The sequence below is a fragment of the Plectropomus leopardus genome, chromosome 17 (assembly GCF_008729295.1).
Source record: "Plectropomus leopardus isolate mb chromosome 17, YSFRI_Pleo_2.0, whole genome shotgun sequence".
NCBI lineage: Eukaryota > Metazoa > Chordata > Actinopteri > Perciformes > Serranidae > Plectropomus > Plectropomus leopardus.
This window is the reverse complement of record NC_056479.1, coordinates 25,738,596-25,756,249: the sequence shown is the minus strand read 5'-3', so window position 1 is coordinate 25,756,249 and position 17,654 is coordinate 25,738,596. Positions and strand designations below refer to the sequence as shown.

Genomic DNA, 17,654 nt, shown 5'->3' with positions numbered 1-17,654 from the left:
GTATCATTTGCAACATAATCTTAAGTATTGGTTCTTAACCTGGGGGTCGTCACAGCTTCAATGGTGGGTCGTTTTTTAAACGATACATTTTAGTATTTTGATAATGCTGTAATTCTGTTAAATTCTATTTTTATTATATTAAACTGACAATTTGATTTTTTTGTGACTAGATTCATTAATTGTATTTATTTTTGTTTGTTTATTTTATTTTATGAAGTTACTTTTCTTTTCAGATTTTTTTTGAATAACATTGACAATTTTTTTTTCCCATATATTTATACTTTTTTTTACTAGATTAATTCCTTTTTGTATCTATATACTTTATATATTTATCATTTAAAGTCACTTTTGTTTTTAGATTTCTATTATATTACATTAACTTTTGCACTTTTTACAATGCATTATACTGAGAAAAAGTTTTTCTTTCTAAATAAATTGATGCATTTTGTTAACATATTTTAAGGTCTATATATACTTATATGTTTATCGTTTAAAGTCACTTTTGTTTTTAGATTTCTATTATATTACATTAACTTTTGCACTTTTTACAATGCATTATATAATGCATTTTCTTTCTAAATAAATTGATGCATTTTGTTAACATATTTTAAGGTCTATAACGTATTTTTTGCAAAGGCATTCCTTGGTGACTGTTAACGGGCTAAAACTATAATCAGGAACATTTGGGAATAACTTTCTCAGGTGAGCCTTAATGTAATCTGATAATCTGACAGTATCTCACCCCAGATATCAGGCATCAAGATCGATATAAGCCGACTGAAATTATATCTGTACTGGCAAGTGTGCTGAAAAAAAGTGACGTCTGATACCACTTTTGAAAATATAATGAACCATACGAGAGCACTGACTTTCCATTGTGCATATCAGTTTGTCAAGATCAAACTGTGGAAATGAGAAAATATGAATGATTCCCATGGAGTCTTTTAATCTGGGCATATACACAAGTCATAATCAGATCTGAGAGTATCAACATTTTATGAATAAAAACCTCTGACTGCTGAGATTAACCCTTTAAAGGAATACTTCCCCCCACAAAATGATCATTTGTATATCAATTACTCACCCCATGTTGTGTTTAATTTGTAGAGAAAACTGTTTTTCGTGCCCTCCTTGAACAAAGAATCCAAAACCAGAGAAAGTCCTCGATGAATTGGAGTAAAAGGGGGCAGCATCTAACAACAGCAAATCTACATTAAAACATCAACTATCATGTGAACTCATGTGTTTTTGTTGAAAATAACTAATTAAAACACTTTAACATAAACAGCCTCACACACAGACGAGTAGCACACCTGTGTGTTAACTCTGCTCTTATGCAGAAGTGTTTTAAATGGTGACGTTGTTATGAAAATGCATGTGTTTGGGAAGCACTGAAGCGGATAACTTGGACTGTCCTGCAGACGTTGTAAGAGTTTTTAAACAGATGTTTTCACATGTTCTTGCTGTTGTCAAAAGCTGGCTCCTTTTACTGCAATTAATCAGTGTTTTTGGATCCTTCTTCACTGTGGAGGCATATTTCCTCTCTAACTCATCATAACATGGGATGAGTAAATGATATACAGATGATCATTTAGGGGTGAAGGAGTCCTTCAAAGACAAGAAGCCAAAAAATGGTGTTACTGTGAGCTTTTTGGGATCACTAGAGAGTATGAAGTGTTATGCATCCAGGTTCTGACATAACTGTGAGCAGGCTATTACAAGCATTTATTCCAAAAACAATTTAAATGTAAGTTTTAAAAAATAACTTTTTTCCTAAAGTTTCCGTGATTTAGCTGTGTAACTTAATTAACATCTACATTTTTGCGTCAGAAACACCTTGCAGTGCTCTAAAATAACAAGCATGTGATATGATGACACAATGACATGCTAAGCCTTGCATCATGTGCATCCAGAGATGTTAAAGAGTTCATGTAATCTATACTGTTTTGTATTTTCACATAATCTGCAATCTCTACATGTCATTATTTGTATACCAGTTCATTATTTCATTGCCTTTAATTTCTTATTCTATATTTTATTTGCATTAAAAGCTTTTTCTCCTGTAAATACTTAGCATCTAAAAACAGGTAAATATCTTATGTATTTTTGGTTTAGTGTTTTCAGAGAATACTTTAAAGTAGATGTGAAGGTTTACTACTCTCTGTTAGTGATGAATGAGGGTTAATTTTGCTGATGTTTTAGTGGGAATAGAAACTGATTCAAAGTGCTTTTTCCATTATGCTGATATTGTTTTTTGCAGCTAATCTAAATGTCTTGTCTCTCTACAGTATAGTATAACACACATTTTCTTGTGACTCTTTTTACATGATGATCACTGTCACTTAAGCACTGTATGAAAAAAGGTAATTTCAATCCTATTTCCTGCATTTCTACATACATTTAGGGATTATGGGAACCAAAACAAAATACGGGAAATTATTAAATTAGTCATCACACTAAATTTGGAGAAATACTACTACATATACTAAATATGTTACTCCTCTGTAGCATTTTTTTTATTATATCACAGCAAAAACATCAGTTCATTTCACACAACAGAAGCATGTTAAGCACGATATTTGTCCTAAAAAAAAAAAGAGAAAAAGTTGTGTCTTTTCAAAAACATGACTTTGAAAACACAAGGGGGAGGGACATGTCCCAAATGTCCCCAGTGGAAATTTCACCTCAGCATGTATGAACTTGTCTGACAGTGAGCATCATTGTGACCCAGATTTATTTCACTCCAACCGCAATATTCTGCACACGCACACAAACTGGCCCAAAGACTATAAAGTTAACCCTTTATGGCACCCTGTTGCCTCAAGGTAACATACCCATATTTGGCTTTTTACATGCCTACATTACATCATCAACTGTGTTGCAATAAAAAAATAACTAATGGCAATGTTTATAATGTGCCATAACTTTCTGGAGGCCATGTTGAGTCCCTTTTTGGGGCCTTCCCCACATGGTTCAACATCGACTCCCCACAAAAATGGTCTAAAAATGTCTTTTTCTGCCATTTCACAATCTGGAAAAAATGATTCACACTTGAGGCAACATCATATGTTAATGAAAACCTACTCTGACATCTTTTTTAAAATTTTCTTAAATTATATTTACTTGATTAGGTCAAGATATGTGTGGTGAATATTGGGGCAGACATTGGGAATATTCATGTTTAAAATTTACTTTTTTTATAAAGATGAAAAAAGGGGGTACGATTTGATAAGTATTCACTTCCTCCTACTCCTTTTTGGGGTATTTGTATACTCAATGTGATCAATTGGCATTTAGGTGTTTTTCTTGCTAATATTTCTTTTAATTTTGTTCTCCTATTTTTTTGGCATGTTTGAAATACAGATTTAAATAACTAACTTTGTCTATTTAAATATTTTTTTAAACATTTTCTTACAAACTGGCATCAATATGTGTGGCATACAGGGTTAAGATAACAGTGCAATTATAGTGCAGCTTTCCACTGTTGATGATGTTCCTGCACATTTAATAATTATGCCTGATCTCTGGAGACAAGACTCAGTGATCCTATAGAGGCTGTGTGTGTGTGTGTGTGTGTCCAGGTGTACTGTTGGTGTACTGGGCTGGGATTGGCTGACCAGCTAGCTGATAGGCAGATATGATTGGTTCAGGTGTACAAACCATCATAAAGGCTCCATTGTGCAGCAGAATAGCTGGAGCTTATAGGAATTTGATATGTGGGCTCTGTCCATGGACGGAGAGGGAAGAAAAACAGAGATCTACTTTGAAGGCTGATATATGCACTTTATATAATATACATCATTTTAAATAAAGAAAAGAGGCAGCTTACTTCAATATCATACTGAAAAAATAGGTTATTCAAAAAAACCCATTGATGTTAGTGATGTGAGCCAAATAAATAAGTGAAATGTCCTCCTTGACTTAAAGACTTGAGATGTACCTTTTCATTGTTTTGAATGAGCTCTCTGGACTCACCAACTATTACATTATTTGACAAACGAATTTGATCATCAATTAATCAGTTTAAGTATTTTTTTTTCCAGAAAGAGTCAAAATTCTCTGATTCCAGTTTGATAAATTAGATTTTTTTCTGGTTTTTTTTCCTCCTCTATGACAGTAAACTAGATATCTTTGGGTGGACAAGAGAAGGCATTTGAGGACTTTAGGAAGCATTTTTCACCATTTTGTTACATTTTACCACACAACTAATCGATTAACAGGGAAAATAACCAGCAATGAAAATAATCATTAATTGCACCTCTAATACACACTGATTGTAAGGTGTAATGGAAATTTGTTCTTGTCCAGAATTTTAAAGTTAATCTTTTTGTTAAAAGGTATCACATCACTATTATGTATGTTACAATATATTTCAGCTAAACAGTGACATTTGAAAATATTTGATCAATACAGTCACAATGAATAAGCAAAATGCAATAGTGTGAGTGCACATAATCTGTGTGTTCTCCCTCACTGGATCCCATTGTCTTCTGCACCTGCTACAGGAATCCCAAACATTTGGATGATGCCAGATAATGACTCGGAGATGACAAGAGTCCAGGTTTTATGTTACGGAACTAATAAATTCTTTCATTTGCAAGCCAAAAACATGTCAGTGAAGAGAACACAGCGTTCATTAACCACATGATCTGCAGATAAACAACATTCAGATACACAGAGTGCAGGTGCGAAACTGATTTTCGGAGAGGATTTTACGCACACACTATTCAGCGTTTGCACCTTAACAACTTTTAAAGGAGAAACGTCCAAGTTGATGAAGTTCCTCTGAGAGTCTGAGAGACTCGGACAGATGTGTGTTTTACTCGCACAGAGTGACTGCTGCGGTGAAACTGGGCGTAATATAACTTCTCGGCATCTCATTTTGTTCTCATTCAAAGTGGCGCACGTTTACAAGCCTGTTCGGCCACTTTACCATCACATTTCTCTATAAATGAACATATTCGCCAACATGCGTAAACACAAGGGATATGATTCGAGTTGTTTTGCCTACCTGAGATGCGGGGAGTTGTCTAAAGGGAGATAAAACTTGGCCAAGGTCCGACGGTTTGTTTTGTTTTTGTCTTTAAACCGGTTGGTTCAGCATTAATCCAAAACAGAGGCTCAGGTTGTCTCCATTTATCCAGAAGAGAGATGACTTTGAAAGTAGGGTGAGTGAAGAGCGCACTGTGGCCCCTACTGCCTCAGATAAAAGATAGAAAGAAAGCGAGAGAGAGAGAGAAAGAGAGACAGAGAGAGACAGAGAGGGCGGAGGCGTGAGCTCAGATGGAAATAACACGTTCACAGCAGAGAAGGTGAGGAAGAGCGCAGCCCTGCAGCCTCCGCGACTTGCTGTCTCACTTTGTGCTCTGCGTCTGTCTGCAGGTGCACTGTGACAAACTGCTGTCAAAACACAGCCAAATTCTTTAAAGCAAACATAATTCAGTAAATAAAATATCAGAAGTTAATCCAATACATTAAATCTTATTTTTCTTCCGGCAATTTCACAAACTCAAATGCATACACAACAAAGTTAGCACCATGTTTTAGCACCACACATTACATGAGCCATTGTTTTGTTTCTTGATTACAGAGTGAGAATATTTAATAGCAGACATCTTTAAATTTTTTAATTTTTTTGTCATTGATCAATCAATTGCTCTGTGGGCTTAATCTCTCCTAAAATACTATAATTTTTTAATCCATCCAGTTTTACACATTAGAGGTCCAGTATGTAAGATTTAGAAGGATATAAGACTGAATTAACTATGTTTTCTTAAATTTATAATCCCCAGCGACTAAGAATCATGGCGTTTTTGTTACCTTATATTGATTTATTGAGCGATTCCTCATCCACCGCCATGTCTGCCATGTTGTTTCTACAGTAGCCCAGAATGGACAAATCATAAACTCGCTCTTGATAGGGCCATTCATATTTTTGTGTGAAATTCTGCTTCACCCTTGGCACACAGAAGATGTTCAGTTGGTTGCAATCTGCAGCCTCACCACTAGATGGCACTAAATCCTGCATACTGGACCTTTAAAGACTGACAAAAGAGCATTAGCAGTTCATGCGTTGCATCTTGGGAAACACATTTATTGTTTTTTGGGTTTTTTTTGTTGAGAGTTAGATGAGAAAAATGATACAACTCTAATGTTGAAACACTGAATACGAACTTACAGCCACCAGGCGGTGACTTTAGCTTAGCATAAAGACTGGAAACAGGGGAGTCTACGTAATCACCAACCTGCTTCTCTAAATCTCAGTTATTGTGAGAACAATTAGAACTAAATAACAGAACAAACTTGTTTGTTTAATTCGCGCAAAACTAAAGTGTAAAATTTTAAGCTGTTTCTGCTCCTGGACCACACATATCCCCTCGTCAAACGACAAAATGTTGACTTTGAATTTCAGTTTTATATGAATTTAGCAGGCGAGATGTAACTAAATAATTCCTGAGATACAGAGGTGTTGGTAGGGAGATTCTTTTTACCTTTGGGAAGACGCAGACGAGTTGTTTTGACCAGGGGCGCACTGTCAGGAGAGAAAAACCAGACACGTTTCCACTCAGAAAATTAGGAAAAGGGGTCCCCGATGACCACTCATATTGGCACATTTTGCAATGACAACTATAAACCCCCTTACACCAACCATAAAGAAACTACACTTGTGCACCACCAGTGCCTCCAAAACCCTCCTAGATACCATATGATACCCTGATACTGCTAGTTAGGAAGGCAAGCTAGCTTCTTGTAAATGTCATACATAAGTTATGATTTTCAGTAACCACCATGGCCTTCTTTGACTGGGGCCCCCAGAGTCCTGGATTGCCACTGGTTTGCCATTTCAATGCTTAATATTAACCAAAATTGCTGGTTACAGCTACAAATTTACCCCACAGAAGTCAGAGTAATCTCAATCTCCTCATCTAACTCTTGACAAGAAAACCAATCAGCATATTTCGCAAAAAAGTTGAATTATTCCTTTAATGGAATCATGCATGTTCTTGTGACTTGTGTTAATTAATCTGCTGTCTTTACTCTCTAGATTTTTCTTTGTTTTTTATTAAGCTGAGAACACATTTTCTCAAAGAGGTACTGCTGATTGTGTGACAACTGTTGATTTTAGCACCACTGAGTCTCTTTCGATCTAAGTATACTAGGAGAAGAAAGAGCTTTTTTTTTCTTTACAGTGAATTGCGTTCTGCTGCCACATCAGTTCAATTTGTTTGCTTCCCATCCAGCTGAGCTCAGCAGTCTCATCCTCGGCTTTGCCTTTCCTTTCTTTTTCACTTCCCCTCTGCGCTACCTTTGATGAGGTATCCATTGAAAGTGATATAGACATCTACGTCGTCGCTGTAAATTGCGTTCTCCCTCTCCCTCTTGTACAGGCGCACCCACACCTCGTCCTTCAGCTCCAGCTCCAGCATCACGCTCTGACTCTGCATGATGGAGCGGTCGCTGGGCTGGGCGTACACGATGGCCTGCTCAGTGTTGTTGTGCATGATGTGCAGATATGTCTCTTTGAAGTTCCACGTGTGGATGTTGATGTTGAAGAAGTAGATCCCCGGGACGTGGCAGAGGAATTTCCCACTGAACATGTCGAAGTGGTCGTCGAGGTTGACGAAGACCGTGTCAAACACGAGTCCCTGGTAGGACTCCAGGCTGTGGAGGGATTTGCGGCGGCCGACAGAGAAGGCGGAGTATTGGACCTTGCAGGGGTCACCTGGGAGACCCGCCTGGCCCTTAGAGCCCTTAGAGCCCATGGGGCCTCTGGAGCCTGAAGGGCCCTCTGGTCCAGCTTTACCTGGAGTTCCTCTGTCGCCACGATCTCCTTTGTCACCTGTCAGAGTTGAAGAATGTGCTTACAGAAGCCACATTTCTTTCACTGGTTCAGTTTGATTCAAAATAACTGCTGATGTGTGTCGAGGTTGCGTGTTGGATAATTGGGTATAAAGGCTGAAGCTTTCTTTAAATTATTCAGTGGTTGTAAAACTGAGTTGTAAAAAAACAAATTCATTAAAAAAAGATATAGTTAAGTATGTAAAAAAGAAAGACACAGTATAATATGTAAATTAATTATAAAGTCATAGTATGTCAAAATGATTCATAAAAATGTATTGTATGTCAAATATTTTTAAAAAAAACCTGTAGTATCATTTTTTAAATAATAAAAAGTCATAGTATTTCCAAAACATTAAAAATAAATAATAATTACATTAAAAAATATAATATAGTATGTAAAAAAAATCGTAAAAACTCTGTAGTAATTTAAAAATATATTTTAAAAAAATAGAATGGTATATAAAATAATAAGAAAGTAATGTAAAGTATGAAACAACAAAGTCACAATATAGTATGTTAATAAAATCAAAATACTAACTAACAAAAAATCCTAGTATATAATGTTAAAAAATTATTTTAAAAAACAAAAGTCATAGTATAGTATGTAAAAAAAATCATAAAGGGGTTTAAGTATAGTACGCGAAAATAAAAATCATAAAATATCACAATATAGTATGTCAAAAAATACAGAAAAAGTCTATTATGACAAAATAATGCAATGAGAAGTCATATTATTGTATGTCAAAAAAATCATGAAAAACCATAGTATAGTTTGTAAAAAAAAACATATAAAAGTTATAGTAGAGTATGTCCTAAAAAGTAATAGTTTAGTCAGTTAAAAACATTTTTTACAGCATTATTTAGAAACTATTTAGCCATTATGGGGGACAAACCATGAGAAAAAGTGATCGCAAGATGAAAATAGGTTATGAAAGATTATTTGGGGGTCTGCAAATGCTGCTAAGTGTCATGACCACAAATAAGAAATTGTACCTTTGAGGATCGTCATGTTGATGTAGGTCCGGATCTCTGGCACGTGGCTGAACCCTCCAGTGGGAGGCTGGGCTCCGCTGCCCTCTGCTGGCTCCAGAGGATCACAGCACCGCCTGCAGGGGACCGGAGGAGCACTCGGAGGAGGCACCGAGGCCACCAGGGAGACGAGGGACAGAAGGACGAGGACACCCAACATCGCTGTGCCTAGAGTAAAAACAGACACTATCAGATGGCTGCAAGAGCCTCAAACTTTTGGACTTTTTAGCTTTGATATAATTTTCTGCTGGTGAGTCTGGATAATGGTGATCCACTGAGAATCGATGTGAACCGAGTTCACCAATTAAAACGCCCAATGAAAATGCTAAAATATGGACTTTCAGAGGGTATAAAATTCATTTCAGGGTATGATTTTTTTTGACATACTAAATTCTGACTTTTAAATTGAATTTTACAAACTATACTAAAGACCTTTAATGATTTATTTTTAAAAAAAACCTTACTGCAATAAATTTTAGGACCAGACAAATCACATTTTACAAATGTATTTGACACACTAATAAAATGATTTTTTATTGCTTTTTGTGAAAGACTATATTGTGTCAATTTTTAAATGGACATTTTTGTTTGTTAGATTATACTATGGCTTAATTAACATACTATGACTTTTTTTTTCTTTTTTAGAAAAATATACCACGACTTTTTTTTTTTTTATGACTTAGTATAAAATAATTTCTTAATATTTTATGGAATAGTATACTTTTTTTTTTTTTTTACATGATTTTTTAACATACTATAACCTCTTTAAATGATTTTTTTGACATACTACACTATGACAATTTTTATGACAAAATATAACATGACTTTTGCATAGTTTTGTGACAATATACTGTGACTTTTCTATATAGTATTCTATGATTTGTTGGTCTTTTTGATGTATTATCCATACTGACATACTATACTATGACGACATTCTGTTCGATAACATTTTTCATTTGTGGTCGACTAACATGACCTGTCATGTTCATGTCACCATGGTCTACAATCCTGCTGACAAACAAAAAACTGAAACAAAAAATAACCTCCATCAGTTCATATAAGGACAGGGAAATCCCCAGAAGCAAAGAGGTTTCTGTTTAATTTACAAAGCATATGTACTAGCTGAAATATCAGTTGTTCAGCAGCTGCTCGGAAAATAAGATCATTTTGTGTCCTGGATGTCATTCGCAGATCAGTGGGAAAGAGAAAAAGGAATCTTCAAGTCTGGGCCAAAGAAAACATTTTTCACCCCAAAGAGAAGAAACAGGAGTCAGGAATGGTGGGATGAAAAAGAAATAAATAAAATTAAGCATTCTTACAATAAAACAAACATTATTCATGAGTTGGCTATGTACTCTCAGTGGCGTTTTACTGTTTGCCGAAATAAAATGCCATGGAAGATTTCTGGCCTCACACATCCACAGAGCTGACTCTGCGAGGTCAAATAGTGTCTCAAACACTCACTAATGCACTTTTCATCCAAATCCCAAAGTAAAAAAATAATGGGAGCAGGCACGCATACAAGGACCTTAAATCACCTGAAATATTACCCCGCAGGCAGCCCATAATTTATCCCTAATTAACTCCGGAAAGGTTGACTCCTCACAACGGCTTATTTTTATCCAGAGAAAGTCGGTGGAGTTGCTTTTTTCGACACAGAGAGCCAAGCTGAGTAGTTTTCAATGGAAATATGATGGCTGTCTGCCAGACTCTCCGTGATCAGCCACTCTGGGTGTACTCTCACTGGAACAGCGTGTGCTGCTGTGTTTAAACAGTACCGCTGTATCCATACTAACTATTGCCCTCTTCATACACGGCTGGACAACTCAGGAAAGCACCACAACGTAGATAAATTAAACAAATAAAAAATGAATTCATCAACAGACAAAACACAACTTAAACTGATGCAGTTCAGGAGCGATGGCATTTTTAAGCTGGAACAAAGTGTGTTTTGTGCTCTTTACTCTATTTTACTGTCTTTACCGTAAGTTACAGGTTTATTGGGTACATATGTACACCCTAATACAATCCATATTTTAATACACCACAAAGAGATGCAAAATGCAAACAAATAAGGTGACTACAAAGAAATGCAAAATGCCTATAAAGAGATGCAAAACAACTACAAAGAGATATGAAATGTCTATGAAGAGACGCAAAACAACTACAAAAAGATACAAAATGCAGACTCAAGATGACTACAGGGAGATGCAAATTGCAAACAAAGATCTGCAGGATGACTACGTAGAGACAAAAAACAACTGAAAAGGGAGGCAAAGTGCAACCAAAGAGGTGCAAGAAGACTACAAGGAGATGCAAAGTTACTACAAGGAGACACAAAATGACTATGGTGACGCAAAATATCCCTGAGATGCAAAATGCAGACAAGGAGACGCAAGATGACTACAAAGAAATGCAAATTGACAACAAGAGATGTAAAATGCCTCAAAAGAAATGCAAAATGCAAATTGGCACAAGATGATTAGAAAGAAATGCAAAATGATTACAAACTGACAAAACAGGACTGCAAAAAGATGATAAATGTAAACAAACTGATGCAAAATTACTACAAAGAGATGCAAAATGAACCATATGATGCAAAATGCAAAGAGATTCAATACGGCTGGAAAGAGACGCAAAATGACTACAAAGAAACATAAAATGACTACAAAGAAACGTAAAACGACTACAGAGAGACGGAAAATGATAAGAAACATGCCAACATGTTGTTTTTTGCCTCTTTCGGTCTCCTATGAAGGGGCCCTCTTGCATGTCCAGGGGCCCATTGTCTCATTATCGGTCCACAGACACTTTTTGCAGCGCCGTTTGCTTCACCTTAAGAAGTTAGATTCTAAACAGTGTTTAGAGCTGTTGCAGCTGTTGAAACTATGAAGAGAGAGTGTCCTGTGTACACTGTATGTTTTCCATACTCACAACTATGTGCACTAGCAAAATGTATGTGTGTGTGTGTGTGTGTGTGTGTTCTGCAGCTGCACAGTCAACATTCAATCAAAATATTATTGTTGGTCCTCATGGTGTTTTATCTAGTGTCATTCATCTTGCTGAAATCTGCTGCCTGTGTAAAGTTTCTGTTGGGATTTCCAGACTGAGGTTCACACACTGACCAGAGGTATTACATAACTGGTTTTCACAGAAAACCCCCTTTGAACTGGAACCTTGTGCATGAAGTAGACAAAATGCGGATTTCTCATCTTTCTGGAAAATATTGTCTGGAGGCAGCTTTGCATTTTTTCTTTTTTTCCCCCAAAAAGTAAATACATTATTGTTCCGATTCTTTACATTATTTTTGAAAGTTTGTTGCAGTCATGAGTAGGTATATTAAAAGTGAAAACGAAAACGGCATACTTATTAGGCAAACTTGCCATTCACTGTTAAAGAAGCGTGGTTTTACGCAGTCTCGTGCACCCCGGTGCAGGTCCGCTCGAGCGCAAACGGAGCTGCAATTAGGAAATGGTCGTTAACTGTTCATGATAACGCTCCCGTTCACTCACGCAAACAGCCGACTGGCAACTGAGATGGTTATCTGAATGAGTCTCACCTCGTTCACGTGTCTGCAGCCGCGTCAGTCCGCCGGGGAGACAGAGGACGGAGGAAGGACAGAGAGAGTCCTGAGTCAGCAGCCCTGTCTGTTTCTGTGTGAGATGTCTCCTACAGATCCCTCCTAGTTTCACGCAGAGTCAAGCAACAAGTGTCTGCCCGCGTATTTGACGACAACATCTGGGGTTGACGGTTATCGCTTGTAAAAGATGACCCGCTGACCCTGAGCTGAAGACACAAAACTGATGCAACTATTAAAGACAGTCATGCATTTTCTGTTTCCTCGACTGGATGTAAGCATCAATGTACAGTGGAGCTCAACATGCGTGCATAACTCTGGTGGACCACCCTGCAGAGTCTTATTACAAAAATGTCAGTAAACTCCTGGTCGTTCCCCCCTGGGTTTGCATTTCCTTTGTCCTAAATTCCTCCATTCCTTAGTCCTTCCTATCTGTGCAGCTGCAGAGAGAGAGACAGAGAGACAGACAGAGAGAGAGAGAGGGGCTATAATCTTTATTTCCAAACCTACATTAAGGCTGCTATGTTCTGCTTCAGGTTTGATTTGGAGAGCGGCAGTGAAATGTGAATATAGGACAGAGTATAAAGAATACATTGAGAGAGAAAGTGCAGTAAAAAAAAAAGAAAGAAAGAAAAAAAGACGTAAAGCACGAGAGCAAAACCAGACAGAGGAGGAACTTCGAGCTCTGGGCCTCCAGGGTGAATGTTGCAGGGTGTTATGGGCTTATCCCTCCATAATGAATCTCTCACATGGCTACCAAAGTAATCCACATGTTCCTAAATCAACATCAGTAACACCAGCAGTTCACACTTCACCATGCAGACCAATGAAAACACAAAATTTCATTATCAGATTTCAGAAAATCAGCCAGAGATTATGCAGACTTAAAACATGATGGATTTGCTACCATTTGGCCTCAAAGATGTTATTGACTCAACACAGAACAACACGCTGAAGCTCTGGACCAAAAGCCAAAGAAAATGAGCTGAGCAGAGGTGTCGTTCGACACATATGTACACAAATAAGAGGAAACCAGCCCAAGTTGACTCTTATATATAAAAATCAACCAGTGTGAGAGCCTGCGGACGGACAGAGAAGGCCATTTAGCAGCACCGTACAATGTTCAGTGGCGTATGCGGTATCTACAGCCGGGAATAAAACATAAAGCACAGTGGCATACAGCACTGATCAGGTGCATTCATAAAAACGTAGATCACAGTAGTCAAACAAAGGTAAAAATGTTGCTGAAATTAAGTGTTTCCTTGAGTGAAGCGAAGGTTATCACTGTGAGGTTTGAAGGGTTTGGTCCGTAATAATACAAAGATTCTCAGCTGTTCACTATTTCACAATAAAACTTAAAGGAAAGAGAGAACTCAGAAATAATATCCACACACACAAATGCATCCATTGTCTCCATACTGAAGAACATTAGAGGATGCAGAGGCGGCTGAAATGACTCCAGCTATATTTCATGACCCCGTGTTGCCATTGTTTGCATACAGAGCTCAGTCCTGTCAGAAAATAGGAGGAGGATGAGGCAGAGTTTGTGCACACGTGTAACATGAGCACAGCTGTTGAACATTACTGCCTTTGCGTCCCGAGGGTCGAGGTTTCATTGGCTGTGCTGCAGTTACATCAGGAGAACATTCCTCTAGTTTTCCGGCCGATGTAAACTATTAAGAGTCTCGTCCAAAGCCACCTGATGCTATCTGTCTGTAAACATTTACTATCTGCTGTCTTTGGGAATCAGGCACTCATTTCCCAGCGCAGCTCATAATTCAACTGCCTCCCTCTGTCTGTCTGACCCCAGTAATCCTCCCTTGGTGTTCTTTCGGGTCGCATTTTATTTGGAAGCATTGCAGCTGTAAATCAGAAGTCTCATCTATTTTATGAGCTCCAGCAGCAGCATCTCACAGCATCACGCCGTTGCATGCATGGAATTCTTCCTTTTTCTGACCTCGGACTAATGAAAACTGCCCTGACCTTTGACTTTCCAGGTGAACCATTAGGCCTTCTGGGTGTGCCGACTGCCGACCAGACATTTGCGCTCTCTTGTCCTAATAAATGTTGACTGGAGACTTTTGTACTCTGAAGCAGAATTGTATTTCTTCCCCTGTAACCCCACCCTCCAAAAAGCTAGCAAAAACATATTGTTAGTGGCAGACATAATCATGGGATGTTGAAAGTTGAAAACCAGAGACGGGTTGAAATTTGAAACCAAAGAGCATTCTTGTGGTTCAGCTCAAGAAAAAAAAAACAGAGAATGGACAGTTTGTTCAGAATATGAACAAATCTGAAGCTGAGACCATGAACAACCCAAATTTTCACAAATATATATTTTTTTCTGTTCTTATTTTAGTTTATATAACTCTTAATACTGATATCTATTCCTTTGATTTCTTATTTGAAGTTATGTCTGTCCTTACACTGCTGCAACAACTGAATTTCCTTGCTGCTGTATCGTATCGTATCGTATCGTATCGAAACATATCATATAGCATTGCGTCATATTGTATTGTATCGTATCGAAACATATCATATCGCATTGCATCATATTGTATCGTATCGTATCGAAACATATCATATAGCATTGCATCATATTGTATCGTATCGTATCCAAACATATCATATCGCATTGCATCATATTGTATCGTATCGTATAGTAATGTATAGTATCATGATGTATCGTTATCTATCTTATTATGATGCATCATATTGTATTGTAATGTACTGCACTGTGATGTATTAAATTTTATCACTCCGCAGTGCACTGCAATGCAACGCAGCGCAATGCAACGTATTGTATCATATTGTAAATTATGTGCTGACAACCAGAAAACAATGCCAATACAAAGTCAATGAGGATCGTTTGTCGTGGTGGACGTACATATTAAGTATAAAGAACGAGAGGTGGTTGATAGGTCAAACAAACACGGTCTTTCAACCAGGAAACTACTGTTTGCGTCCCGTGTGAAATTGTAAGTCAAAGCAGTCACTTGACTTTTCCTCTTTAAAGTGCCAAATGTTTGCATCTACACGTCTTTTTTGTAAAAATGGTGAAGAAAAACAACAGCTTTTGTCTATCTGCCCATGGAGGTCGTGACTGCTGTGTCTCCTCCTGATGGCAATGATCTAGCTCTCTGTCTCTGCTCCACATGAAGAGGGTGAAACAAAGTGTCAGCCCGACCCCACATCCTCCCATTTCTGTGGCTTAGATCCAAAACAAGCCCTTGCGGTTTTTCAACAGAGTGTACAAGGTATGTTTTTCATTTTTACTCTGTTTTATGTACTCTCTCTCTCATGGCTAGCTGCATGACAGCCTCCTCTGTGATTGACGGAGCAAACACCGAGAAATTTTAATAGGCTGAGATAGCTAAACTGCCAGCATACTCAACAGATAAAAATAATATCCACTGAATGAGGGCAAAGGGGGGCGAATGTAAAGTGACTGAAATAGTCTTGTTGTTGCACAACAACAGCAACACTGCACAGATATAACAGGAGGAAGAGGAGGAGGAGAAAGAGGTGGACGACTCCCTCATTCAGTTTGTTTGGTTTTCTACCACCTAGTGGCAGAAAAAATAAAGTGCATCAAAATACTACAATCTGTGTGACATAATAAAAAATGTAATTCACAATAACAATCACAAGGGGAAAAATAACAGCTCAGACAAAATATTACCCATGAGTGGAAAACCATTCAGCCGCTTGGTACTATTCTAGAGTTACTCAAGTAAAGTTAGGAAGGAGAGTATTTCCATTTTCTGCTACTTTATATCTTCACTCCACCACAATTCAAAGGCAAATTTATTCAACTTCACATAATATTCTAGCTGGTGTTTTAGCTACAGCGTCACCATAAAGTAGACTCTTACAAGACTGGGAGATTTAAAAAAAAAAACAAGATTAAAGACTTTTTGCACATTGAATGACACTTGTCTGGCCACTGAATGCTGCTAATTTTAATTGTTTGATGTAAATTGGCTGATTGATTATAAGTCTTTTGTTTGTTCTTCTTCTTTCTTTGTTGTTTATTTTTAACTTTTTGCTGTTGTGACCTTAGACTTGAATATCAGCGGGACTATTCCTGATTAAGATTTAAAAGTCAAAAAGTCAAGATTTAAAACAAGTTAGAATTTGATGTTATGGAGACATTAACATTATGATGTTTTGCAGACATTGGTTTTGTTCTCCAAATGTCGTCTTTCTATGTCACGATGATGTTTGCACGAGACATTTTGAGGACACTGAATTTTTTAAATTTTGGTTTCCGGTTGAACGCAATGTCTCTTTGGAACAGTGTAAAATGGGATTTGAGGTATGTTTCCCTTTCTTGGTTTTAGTTTGCATTTTTATTATTATTATTTTTCAAATCAATCTATTTTAGGTTCATTTTTTAAATTGTGAAATGCAGCAAACAACAAAAAAGTGAAAATAAACACAACATACAAACAGTCAAGAGAGACAATGACACAAAACAAAACAGGGATACAGCGCAGACTCTGAGGTACATTTTCTCTCATTTTTGTGAGTGTCAGAGGTGTTACTCAGTCACACATATCCATAACTATCTACATCCAAAGATCTTTATTATTGTACTTACATATTTTTGTTGACACTTGCTTTGGCTGGTGACCAGGTGGGAGATGTAGCAGGAAAAGGACAAACACAGATGAACCGGATAATCTGGCACCAAAATGAGTTTAAAGGTTTAATAATGAAAATAAAGTGAGAACAGGGAGTCCATAAACAGCCAGAAAGCAATTAAAAAGAGCACGAACGTTAGAAAACAGGGAACACAGGAGAAAGCAGAGCACAGGAGGAGGGAGGGAGAGTGTGAACGAGGCACAGGTGACTGCGGGCAGACGATCTTAAAGGTGGGAAAACACACATAAGCAGGAAATTAAGTTGACAGTAGTTTGCAGGGCTAAATTTATAAGCCGCATATAAAACCGGCTGCAAAATGAAAGTAATTCACACATTAAAGGGTCAGCGTGTAGGATTTAGGGGGGTATACTGACAGAAAATTAATGTTTTCTTTATTGTATAATGGCCTTTAAATAAGAATTGCTGTGTTTTTATCTTCAAATGAGGTGTTTATTTCTACGTAGAAAACAGGTCCACGTCTATAGAGATCGCTGTGTTGCACCGCCATATGTCTACAGTAGCCCTGAATGGACAAACCAAACACTGGATCTAGATAGGA

At 37.4% G+C, this 17,654-nt stretch overlaps 2 protein-coding genes across 6 annotated transcripts in view; both read right to left on the bottom strand.

Moving 5' to 3' along the window:
• Positions 1 to 5,424, bottom strand: part of card11 (caspase recruitment domain family, member 11) — a 26,368-nt gene extending 20,944 nt beyond the window's left edge. For 2 of the 4 annotated variants that reach the window (XM_042504204.1, XM_042504205.1), the window contains exon 1: positions 5,012 to 5,424. The gene's annotated coding sequence lies outside the window, so the exon portion shown is untranslated. The remainder of the gene's footprint in view (positions 1 to 5,011) is intronic. The other 2 variants (XM_042504207.1, XM_042504206.1) reach the window with 2 other exon arrangements.
• Positions 3,763 to 17,654, bottom strand: c1qtnf6a (C1q and TNF related 6a). 2 transcript variants are annotated; one of them, XM_042504209.1, is made up of 3 exons: positions 17,052 to 17,654; positions 8,836 to 9,039; positions 3,763 to 7,840 (listed from the first exon to the last, which is right to left on the bottom strand). In XM_042504209.1, exons 2-3 carry the CDS (start codon positions 9,029 to 9,031, stop codon positions 7,287 to 7,289), a joined length of 750 nt encoding a protein of 249 aa, XP_042360143.1. In that variant the 5' UTR covers positions 9,032 to 9,039; positions 17,052 to 17,654; the 3' UTR covers positions 3,763 to 7,286. The 2 variants fall into 2 exon arrangements, with proteins under 2 accessions (XP_042360143.1, XP_042360142.1); XM_042504208.1 differs by lacking the exon at positions 17,052 to 17,654 and adding an exon at positions 12,431 to 12,742.